Genomic DNA, 12,120 nt, shown 5'->3' with positions numbered 1-12,120 from the left:
ATTCGATAAAAGGTAAGATTGTAAGAATGATTTGTTATTATCCTATTTTTCAATGCCGGCTGCAAGATTTTTTTTCTGTGTTTTGAGATGGCTTCCTGAAACCAAGTTTTTGTTTTTCTCAGTAGTGCGACAGAATTATTCTTTAATCAGTGAAAACTGGATTAATAACGCACAAGCAATTAAACCATTGTTTATGAGGCTGAATGAACAAAATGAAAAATCGGGTATTTCCTTATATTACAAGTCCAAACATAACAATTCTTTGTTTCTTAAGCTCTAATTCCACCTCTTTTTAACGCCTCTACCTCATCAGAGCAGAAATCGCATCTTTAATCGTCCGCTTCGAAATACCCGTTTCATTGATTCCACAGAGAAATAAAATCACATACTACATCTATAACAAAACAGTTTAATTTAAATCTTAGTTTGGAAATTGTGGACGATTTTTGGAGAGTTCAATTCCGGGTATAGCAGACTCGAAACTCTTCAATTTTAACTAAACTCATTAAGAATGAAAATGATTTGGTGCATGGCAGCAACCCAAATGAAACAGTAGCTTTTTTGAATTATTGGCTAATAATTTCAGACGATGCTAAGCCCTAATAGCCAACTTTAAAATTAAAAAAGAAATTCGACTTGTTTCAATACAAGACAGAATTGAACAGCCTATGTCAAGAATAATTACTGTCGTGCCACGATTCACACTGTATACCGACTCTATTGCTGGTCTAAAAGCATAATTACTTTTCAGAAATCGGAATTATTTCCAACTAGGTATTGATCTTTTCAAATCACACGTGTGTGCGTGTAAGTTTTTGTTAATCGAGGTTCGATTTAGTCCACCTACCTAAGGCGGAAGCATATCACCTTTAATTGATATTATCGCACTATCCTTGCGTCTTCTCGCTAACAAATCCATCCTGAATTAGCGAATTAAGTTTTTCCGGAGATCTTTTCACAGTAACAATGGTGAGAAATATATGCTCTGTGTGCTGGGTTTTGTTGAGTATTTTAACGCGTAATTCTCGCCCCTTTTTTCAACAAGAGGCAAGTTTAAGTAATTACTAGAAAGCCGAAAAAACGAGTTGTATTTCCATGACATATAAACACACACCCAAAAAAAAAAAAACAAAAAAAAAAACGATGGCTTTTGTTGCTCGCAAGTTTTGAATAAATGTAATTACTCACATCATATTTATTGAAATATTCAGAGTCCCGGCGGGTCCATCTGCCTCCGTATCTCCCAAAATATCGGCCCAGGAAAAACTATTAGGGCAAAATATTTGCTTGTTTTTGCGAGATAAGCTCCAAATGCAATATCATGTTATATGGGTTATGTATTATTTAGACCACCTTAACGAAATATTTTTGAAAAGATTATCCTGTGGTATCTGTAAATTTGCTTGTCGTCAGTAAGTCTGTTAACTTAGGTAACTACTACCTCGGTGTGCAATAATTGCTTATTTACTACCTCTTGAAAATGATCAAACGCCATTATGACAAAATTCCTTCCCCATTTGTCTGAATAAATTTGGAGGAACTCGTCTTAAATATAGCAGCAACACAGAGATTTCTACCCTAGGTAAGGAATTAGATATTTATGACTGTGCTAGCTCATGAGTTGAACGATTGTAAACTCAATAAGAACAAGGAAAAAAAAAAGAGCGGTGAATGGTAGGCTTTTCAGTTTTACATGTGCACTATGGCACAGAATAAACTCGGAGGAGGAAAATCACGTTTATATTACAGCTTAAAACTTATGAATGCTCCTTCCATTCAATCAGGCTGACAATAGACAATTAGACACCCGTTAATTATCGACATAATTCCGTCTCCATGGATCGTTATTTAACCTGAACCAAGATAAAAACACATTGCAAAGGGATGAGAAGAAAGAATTTCTATTCAAGGTTTCAATCCCTTGTTCATTTAGTTCGACAGTTTGACTACTGATTACCTCTCCGTCATTTGGATCGCTCACATTTTGTGGGAAAGAATTTCGAGAGAACTGTCGCTAATTGACCCTAAAGAATTGCCCCACATTAAATTCTGGCTAAGGTTCCTTTAATAAGGTGATTTTGAATGAAATTATTTTCGAGGCTCTTTTTTTTAGTTTTGTCGTCCTGCTTGAAGTTTGATTTTTTCCGTCAGCGTTTGTTGCATTAGCATCACGTCCTCTGGCATCTTGTCACGAATTTTGAATTGTAAAAACGATTTTAAATAATGGCGAAAATGCACACTCAACTCGGAACTACTCATTTTCGGAAGAATCATATTCCAGGTTGTATTTATCAAGTTTGAAGGCAGCATTTTTGCGTTAACCAGCAGTGCATATTTCAGGAGACTCCCTTTTCTACTGATATATGCTCCCTTATCTTTTTTTTCAGCAGTCCTCTAAGATTCATTCTTAAGGTTACCTGAGAACTGCTGCTTTAAAACTTGTTTAGTGTGACCGGGACCAGAATCCCTCAGCTTTTTTCACTCCAACATCAGTAAGCATATTCTCCACACTGTTCTCTCTACATATCTTATGGTCCTGAAGAGGAATTTTCTTTAACATCAAGGGGCTTTCGGTTTAAGTTGGAATTCCTCTTTATCTATCTCATGACCTTAATGTTTGATTCAGTTCAGAGAAAATAGATGCCAGTCACTCTTCGTATCAAGAAAAGCGGATCAACTTTGGTTACAATAGGTTTTGTTAAATGATTTCAAATGACCGTATATATGCACTTTGGAACAGTGGCGGAAACAGCCTTAAAATACACGCGGGATTTTAAAAATTTCCGTGTATCATACTAGCGGCAAATTAAAACCATCGGCAAAACTGAAGGAGAGACAAATCCTCCCCGTGGAAGTGACGACGGATTAAATGGAATGCTTAATAGAAGCGCGTGTCATTTCCGCACGCAAGACAGAATGGGAATGATCGCTACAACTGGCAACCCGGAGAGTTCCAATCGTCCAATTCTGAGACAATTGGAACGATCTCGGGCGATCGTATGAATACCAGTACAACTCATTTCTCTCTTGTTGATGGCGGTAATGTTGATCTTCAGAGTCTCTGGCGATTGTTTGACCTGGTTTTTATGAAACCGCTTTGATCACCTGGTCATTATTTGGGATTAGGAGGGGCGAGCTCTTCCGATCTAGTTATCAGTCTTTAAGGTTATTGTTAGTAATACATCTTGGTAAGAGAAATAAACTAAGACATAATCATTTCACTCGATAACAAACTTTTTTTTTCCTTGATAACAACGGTTGGATTTCGAAACAGTTTGTTTTGGGTCGCAAGGAGTGCCTGACTCGACAACAGTGTTTCCGGTTTCTTTTTTCGTTTTTCCTCCTCTTTTCATTGTTTTAAAAAAGGCTGTGTAACGTTTTCAAAAAGTTTTTAGAGAGAAATGCATATTATTGATTCCAGATGTTGTTAGATTTTTATTTCAAACCTATTTTGTTTATCTTGTACCAAAAAGGTGAACAAAGTTCGAAAAGGCACCTGATCATGGCAGGAAATAAAATAAAAAGCCAGTAAAAGCTTAGAATTATCAACACGTTGCTATCTTTAACCATTTATAAGAAATTTTCCATAAACGATGTCACTTCCTCCGCCTGGAACAGGTGCACAGGTGTAATTTCCTGTTGAGGAAAAGCACTACTGAAAAGATCATACGTAAGACTACATCACATTAAAGGATCCACACGAGATTCCTTGGAACAAAAGTAGATCAGAAATCATAGGTTTTTTTGCAAGCTGCCAATTTGGTGTTACAAAAAGATATCGGTCGAAAAAGAAGTTGCGTGGAAGAGAATCCTGACATTGAAAAGGAGGTTAAAACCAGTAGAAGTCTTCGAAGGAGTGAACAACAGAGAGTGCTTAAGAACTACATCAACAAGTTCATGTTTGTACAACACCCGTCCAAACATAGGCAGAATATCAAATTTGTTATCCAACTGCACAAAATAGAGTACAAATAACGTGCGAATAGAGTAAAAATATCCTGCGATATTCTACGATTATTTGAACAGTTGGTTATTTTGTACTGTAAAAAAACCTGTTTAATCAGTCAGCTGCGCGCGCTACGCTTCTCTATACGCTCTGCTTTTCCCGCCTTATGAGAAATGAACAGAAAGACTCAGCAGAAAAAAAAGTGGTTGGATAATAAATAACTTATTAGACGTATTGGTGTGTAGTATCGCTGAGTATTTCTACGGCACAACTCGTTAAAATACTCAGCGACACTACAAACCAAAAGGTCTCATAAGATATATATATATATCTAATTTTGTTAAATTAAATGTTAATGAACGGAACTTCGATTCCAACTGTGTCACAAACAGAGTCCGTCATAGGAACCAAAACTGGCGCCTGATGAGCAATCTGCCGGTTCCCTCAATTCCGTATCCGTCTGCTTTGGGGAAAAAAAGAATTGCAATCCTAAAGGCATACAATGTTTAGATTTCAAAACGTTATCCTGACCTCAGGTGCTATTCGAGAAAAATAATGATGATGGTGAAAGAAAAACAACACCGATTGTTGGAAACTTTCTTTAAAATTCTTGCCCAAAGGTTCGTAGCATTCAAATACAAAGAACAGGATGCTTCATCTTTCTATAGTTATATCAACATCCAGCACCCCAACATTAAGATTACTATGGAGAGGGAAGAAAACCACCAGCTCCCCTTCTTAATTGTTCCTTTAAAAGACAATAGAAATCAGGGCTTTATCACCTCGGTGTTTCACAAGAAGACTCCTACACTGGTCTTCTCACTGAGTTTTACAGTTTTGTACCTTTCAGTTACAAATCAGGATTAATACGCACTCTTGTAGACCGAACATTTAAATTAGTAATATATGGGCTGGCTTTCACCTTGACGTAAATAACTTTACTCATCGAGGATGTTGTAAGAAAATTTCTTAACAATAACTTCATGTCCGATTCTTCTCAGAGTGCCGCTCGCAAGGAAAATTGTTTTTATTTTAAATTACCGTACATCGGTCCTTTTTCCATCACAACGCAACGCAGAATTAAGAAATTAGTTAGCACATTTTGCAGCGACCTTGACATTAAGTTGGTGTTCACCCCGTTTAAAATTAAGAGTTGGTTTGGGGTCAAGGATCCTATCCCTGCGGGTTTACGATTGCGAGTTATTTATAAGTTTTCATATGTAGGCTGTACTGCCTGTTAGTTGGTGAAACCAACAATCACGTCGCAGTTCGCATCCGCAAACATCTCTCTTCTGACAAACATTCCCACATCTTTCAGCACCTGAGAGATTCTGAAAATTGTCGCTCCCTTTGTTCAGAAGATTGTTTTAAAATTCTGGACTCTGCTTTCACAAGCTTCCAATTGAAAATTAAGGAAGCCATGCACATCCTCTGGGAGCAGCCGTCTCTAAATTCTCAGATCAAACATCTTAATTTATCCCTTTCATACTAATTAGTCTCCCTAATTAGCTTAAGTAGTTTCACTTTTTTGTTTTTTTAATTATTCTTGTTAACATCTCACTTTGCTATACTATTTATTGCATAATTTCATTTATTTCTCATTATACAACTGACGATGGATGATGTTTCATCCGAAACATGTTTTGTCTTCATTAAAAAATATAAAAAAAAATAAACTTCAAAAGCATCGTGTGGTTCATCAAAGCGATATCTTACTTCGAGCTGCAACGAAGCCTTATCGTCATGAATATTATTATTATTTTTATGATTACAATTGTTATTATTTTCAATATCATTATCATCATTACTGAGAATCATTTTGATTGTCATTGTCAGTATCATTAGTATTATTATCATTACCGTTATTATTATTATCACTTTGAACCTTTTTTCTTTAGCAGCACCACTAAAATCATTCAATGAGAAAAGATAAATTGGAAAGGAACGAGAAAAATTCGTGGGAGGTCCAAGAAAAGATTATCAGTCTCATCAGTCTGTCTCAAGTATGTCCAAAGTGGAGGACGGTATTGATACTGAGTCAAACACTTCAAAGGGATTGCGTCAACGTCTTGTCAAACCTTTAAGCCCTGTTTTTCTAAGTGGATAGTTTACAATCCGAGTCAGCGTACTCCATCTTTGATCACGCTTGTTCTGTCTTGGTTTGCTCTCTTTCTTGTGCTTTTTCTTTTTTTTTGCTAATCCACTGGATACTTTGTAGTTAAAAAAAAAAGTGCCTGAACTTAACGTTATTTTAAATGACGCAATAAGCGACCGATGAATTTGACGTTGATCGTTAAGTGCTTTAAGTGCGGCTAACCTGATCCTTAAAGAAGGACGAGAATAGCATGACAGACAATGATGAGGGAGCAATATTCAACGAGATAACACCACGTCGCGGACGAGGGGGTCTTCTTTCATACGAGCTAGACAGATAAGGACCGATTTTAGTCCGAAACGGGTTTCAATTTAGACCTCTATGGTTTTAAAATGGGTTTGGTATCAAGGGAACCACCCTCTCTTCATTTCCACTGGAATTGATGAGAGAATAAAGGAACAGAGAAAGAGACTTAAACAAAATGTTACGTGCGATCTTCTGATGCATTTTACTATATCTTAACCTTGGCACTGATGCGAAACTCTGGTGCGCAATTACTGTTGAAAACCACCGGGAAACGTCACTCATGTAATATGCTAAGCGGTTTCGCAAACACGAACACGGCAATTAAACGTAGTTAAGGATTACAAAACTTTTCAATTAACCGACTGAAGGTCAAAACAATTCAGTGTGTTACCCATGAACTTATTTCGAAAGTTACGTTCAGAAACGAATACTGATAAGCAGCCAGGTGTGGAAACAGGTGTAGAAAGTGACTTTTAATGAGGTACAATGATGGGTACCCTGCTCCCCTCCCCTCGGAGCCACGAACTCCTTGTCTGCAAAGGGACAACGAAGGCGAGCGCGGATTTAGAGGTCAGATCTTTTCGAAACCTCAGGCCTCTATTATTCGAAGAGCTGTCTGCGATGATCCAAGATAAATAGCCAGGCGAGGTTTTTAATTTATTTTCTCCAAAACCGTACATTAGGCTTGGGTTTTTTAGCGAGGGTAAAACTGAAAGACTAGTCGTCACTGAAAATAGAACTGAGCAGTGATACTCTCCTCTGAGCCATCAGAACTACATGAAAATGATATATATCCGTGAAAGAAAAAAAAAATAAAAGAAAGAAAGAAAGATAGAAAACAGGTTGTGGACGAATGTAACAAGTAAGTAAAAAGCCATGCAAAGATAATCGAGACAAATTTACGCGCACAGTGGCTGCATCTACACTTCAGTGCGCAACTTTGAAACATTCAATAGCTACCCGACTGAGGTACAGTTCATATTCTAGTAATGTTGGAGAATTCTAAGGAAGCCTCATCGAAGCCCGTTGATATGATGATGTACCGTGAGACATATTTTGCAAAGGGAGGTTGCAAGGTAATTGAAAAGAAGTAGCGTTTGACCTCAGTAAGCAATTTTATCTCTTATATCCAACATTTATTAGCGTGCACGGAGCAAATCAATCACCATATACACGTAAACAAAATTGGTATTAAGAGCCACTTCTTTCACAAGCACTCCTAAAAAGGGTCTCTTCTACGGATGAAATATTTTCAACTTCACGGGGCAATTTTTAGGGAGAAAAATCTTTGCTGGGAACGTTGTAGAAAATGGTTGATGCTGAAGGTATTAGTTAGCAATTCTTTTAAGAAAGATACATTACTATCGGTTAGGAAACCAGAAATGGTTTCAGGTTTCAAGTGAAGCAATCGAACCTCCCCGGAACAAAGCACTTGTGATTGTACCTTTGATAGCTCTTAACAACATACTTGACGGGATATCGCTAATGGCTACGAACGCGGAAAGTCAAGTCAAATAATTACGACGTGAGGGGAAAGAATTACGAACAGTTGAGAGAAGTTTGTACGACTGAAGTATTTAAAACATGTTCCACTGTTGTTTACTTTGAAATGCAAAACATCACGTCTACGCGCGGTTGTGCAAGGGCGTATCTGTAACCGTGCCAAAATCTGCATTCACTGAGTACATAGCTGTAGTATTGAACATGTAACATTCTTCTGACAGTTTGTTAAAGTTGTCTGGTGACCAGCTGCTCTAATCATTGTGTTTTAAGAACGCCCGCCCCCGCCACGTGTCGTACAATAATGAGCCCTCTTAAAGAGAGCAGTGCCGTCACCTTGCGTTTACAGGGCTTAACAAATTTACCTTGCTAATCAAAAATGCATTCTTCATGTAAAACTTCAGCAAATTTAATGTCAATTACTATGTTGTTAGTTGACTAGGAAATGCGTAAAAAGCTTTAGAAACAACGTCAGAGATCCGGTGGCTTGTGAAAGAGGCTAATCAAATTTAAAACAAAACTTGCCTTAAGGCTAACTTGCCGAAGATCAATGAAACTCACTCGGATTTTGTTGTTCAAGAGGCTTAGTGTCCGCTCGAGTGAAAAAGACCCATTGTTTTCGTCTTTTAAGGGGTTGTCGTACGTTATTTCGGGCAACCAATCAAACGACACGTCGCTGTGATTTATTTGTCCAACGTGTGTATTGTCCTTGAACAATAAGCTGATATTATTGCTTTGAATGAAAAAAGGCACAGACATTGATGAAAGAGCCATTGTTATTCTCTAATAAACTTTATTTATATATTGCGATCTAGGAACTGTCTTACAGAATGTTCGGATCAAATGTACAACATGGTCTTGTCTATGCGCCTCAACAACCTAAGTATGACCATAAGAAGTGAACACGCCACTGGCTCTCCTTGGTTTAATTACTTAAGATTCTATAAGAACACATAGCTTATTTACATTTTCTAGTATTCAAGAGCCATGCTTCTAACGAAACGCTAACAATCTATCTTACTTCTGTTATATATAATATATAAATTTTCTTTTTATGATCTGAAGACTCAATTGCTCACAACACAAAGTTTCGATCAAGCGGTTTGATAATAACGGACCGCCTTTTGCGAAGACATGACTAACAGTAGACTTGCATAACATGAGCAATTCCCTGGTCGAATATCTTTGATGAGACTTCGGGCAACTCGATGTTGTTGGTTAATGTTACAAGTTTTCAGTGTAGTATGGTTTGATGCGAATCGCCATGCGGTTGACACGTGTGCTCCGCTGTTAACACTTCTAACACAATTATCAGTCAAAAACTGTTGTAGCACTCGGCAATGTTGTACCAAATTGTGATGTAACCGGCTGTAGATAAATCGCAAGGTGCACAACAGGCAAGAAATTTATACAAAATATAAACGCGTGCAACGGAAAGTATTGCACTTAGCTGTCGTGCTGACGTACCAGAGTTCATTCAATTTACAACTCACTGACACTTTGTACAACTGTATGTTACATTACGAAGCAATAGAGTGAAGGAATGTCTGTGCGGGAATGTCTTTTGACAGTTGCTCCACATTGTAGATTTTGTTTTGTTTTGAACAGAACTCGTCAAGGGTTCGTTTGGTTCTGTTTGTGTGTGTATCTCTTACACTTGCACGAGCGTACAACTCGTACCCGATACTTGAACTTGTTCCCGTCTATGCACACCACAGTCACCTTCTTAGTTTTAACTTCGTCCGGGACACAACGCCACTCTCTCTTACGACGACTGATGACTTTGGAATATTCCGGAAACCAGGGCAGCTCATCCATAGGCATGCACTGTCCATCGCAAATTAGGTCGCGGAATGGTCTTCTACTCGTGCAGCGGCCATTCGACACATACCTACGAATCCGGATTCCTTGACATCCAAGATTGAGAATGCCTAAGAAACAATACACATATGGTCAATAACAGACTTCCTTTGCACGCTGTCGACTCGTGGCACCACACACGCGTCCGGCCACTGACGAGTGTGAATGAAAATTTTCTGTACTGATCAATGGGTAAATAGCGCACAAGCGACGGATTCAAACAGTGTAAAAGTTTGTTAGAAGATGAATCATTTTGCTGCTAAATTACCTGCTGTTTGATGTGGCTTCTCTAATTCCAAGCCTGTTTCATCAGCAGAACTTTGAACCGCGTTCGTTTCATTTGTAGCTGCTACACGAGGAATTGATTTTGCGGACGGTTCGTTCTGCCCATGTCCTCGCGCCTTTTGGCGAGCAATAACTCCATCCCAACACTTGCAGACGACAACGATTAGCAGTATGAAATTCCGTCGCCAACATCTCAATAAGATCATTATGCGTCGGGAATTTTTGTTCACAGTTATGAACGACTTTACAAGGAAGTTTAAGGTTAGGAAACAAAACTTTCCGTGTGTGGTGCTTTGCTGTTCAACAACTGGGAGGCGAATGTCAATAACACGAGATCTGGCGCCACTTGACATGAGATGTGCATGGCTGACCAATCGTAAAGCGTAGCTCCATAATAGCGCGCTCCCGCGAATGAACACAAATGACTTTGAAAATGAATCGGGTCAAACACAAAACACAAAGAGTTGTGTATTATTAAGAATATAAAAACAACCCAAAACACACCCTGAACGTTCTTTCTTAAACTGTGAATAAAAGCGACGTGAAAACAGTTGTGAAAGTTTGTTTAGCGAACAGCCACGTTCCTATTGGTGGTATGTAAATGAAGACTAAGTCTTGGTAAGCATCTTCCAGTATTCGTTTCCGGAGTCCTTTCATAATTTTATTGCACGCATGCTATTGGCAAACAAAAGCGAATAAACATCATCAATGTACAAAACGCATTCGCGTCTAACGTTTTATAAGGATTATCTCGGAATTTTGAGGATCTGAAGAACTGTGTTGAGGATGAAAAAAACTAACAGATCGAAGATTCTAGAAATTACCTTTTTATGTGACGCTTGTCGTGCGAATTAAGTGGTCTCATTGTCAGTACGGTTACTCTTCACACAAAAGCTCTGCATGTAGCCTACCTCCCGTGATTTGTCAGGAGGTGCTCTTTCTGCTAATTTCACAGGTTGTCACAGTCCTTTTCTTAAACCATTTTCATGGAAAGCGACAAATCTTCTCCAATGAATGAAAATTGATCAATTTAGTAAGAAAAACAATATATTCTTCTATGTGCTGTGGCTGATATCAACTCTCAAACAGATCTTAGAGATAGAACTAAGTGTTGAGACGCCCCTAAATACAGGCCGCTTGTTTCACGCGGTTGTTATCTTTGGATAGTACTGCTCTAATAGGTTTGCCGTGAATTTTCGTACTCCAGTGTTTGGATTTAAATCAGGTCAGTCCTTTCTGCTTTCGTCTTCTATTTACGTTACTATTTTAAGACCTAAGTGAGTTGGCATGTCTTTTGTAAAACAAGAACTCGTTTCGATGTACCAATATATATAAATTGGTCGTGCTATTAAACCACTCATAGTATCGTTATCTTTACGTATTTGCACGGAAATGCTTATCACGCTGTACAAACTTTACCGCTATGCGTTTGAAGGAGTAAAACCGCTTGATAATAGTGTACTTGCCAATAACTTGAGGCACTTTTTGCTCACGTCACGGAAATAAAGAACTATAATTACTTTCGAGTGTTCCAATTCCGGTTATGTTTGGATGAGTTCCCTAATTTCTCTTCGTAAAAGATCTGCTTCGCTCTTGATGTTGGTTAAAACGTCAGAACCCTAGCTCTTCTCAATAATTCACTGATATTTCTGTGCGCAATCATCACACACATGCCACAAGCTATATCAAACACTATGAAACGTGTCGCTCATTTTAAAATAATTTTATAGTACGCATATTAATTGTTTACGAAGGAAACTCGGGACAGCAGTTGATTTCAGGAGTTCTACATCAGAAGATTAAGACATACGTGATTGTAACCGGGAGAGCATGCAACCCAGGGAATAATTTCTTTACTGGTTTTTCCCGATGGGTAGCTAAATGGGTAGCTAAATAAAAAGTAAAACAGGGAAAAAATGAATAAATAGATAGCTGAATGACTAAATAAATATATTAAATCAATGCACTAATTAAATAAATAAATGAAGAAATAGGTTAATTAATTAAGGAGGAAGTTGGTCGGTGAATATGTAAATAGTTCAAGCGTTGATGACATACGTGTAAATCAGGAAAAATAATTAAAAAAAAAATACACATATAGCTTGACAAGGCTTGATGATCACTCGAT

The 12,120-nt window shown here is 37.9% G+C and overlaps 1 protein-coding gene and 1 pseudogene across 1 annotated transcript; one reads left to right on the top strand and one right to left on the bottom strand.

The window, feature by feature from the left end:
* Window positions 1-4,370: 4,370 nt before the first annotated feature.
* On the top strand, window positions 4,371-5,527 carry LOC149039982 (uncharacterized; annotated as a pseudogene).
* Window positions 5,528-8,623: 3,096 nt separating this feature from the next.
* On the bottom strand, window positions 8,624-11,011 carry LOC113680871 (sclerostin). The gene is made up of 2 exons (XM_027197919.2): window positions 9,976-11,011; window positions 8,624-9,778 (listed from the first exon to the last, which is right to left on the bottom strand). Exons 1-2 carry the CDS (start codon window positions 10,343-10,345, stop codon window positions 9,462-9,464), a joined length of 687 nt encoding a protein of 228 aa, XP_027053720.1. The 5' UTR covers window positions 10,346-11,011; the 3' UTR covers window positions 8,624-9,461.
* Between the last annotated feature and the right edge of the window lie 1,109 nt (window positions 11,012-12,120).

The sequence above is a fragment of the Pocillopora damicornis genome, chromosome 9 (genome assembly GCF_964200805.1).
Source record: "Pocillopora damicornis chromosome 9, jaPocDami1.2, whole genome shotgun sequence".
Lineage (NCBI taxonomy): Eukaryota > Metazoa > Cnidaria > Anthozoa > Scleractinia > Pocilloporidae > Pocillopora > Pocillopora damicornis.
The sequence above is the reverse complement of the archived record's forward strand: the minus strand, read 5'-3'. Positions and strand labels throughout refer to the sequence as shown.

Excerpts from the sequence above, each read along its gene's own strand:
- LOC113680871 (XM_027197919.2), bottom strand. The coding sequence starts at position 10,345 with ATGTCAAGTGGCGCCAGATCTCGTGTTATTGACATTCGCCTCCCAGTT. Across the intron at positions 9,779-9,975 it reads GAAGCCACATCAAACAGCAG|GCATTCTCAATCTTGGATGT; the intron begins GTAATTTAGCAG and ends ATTGTTTCTTAG.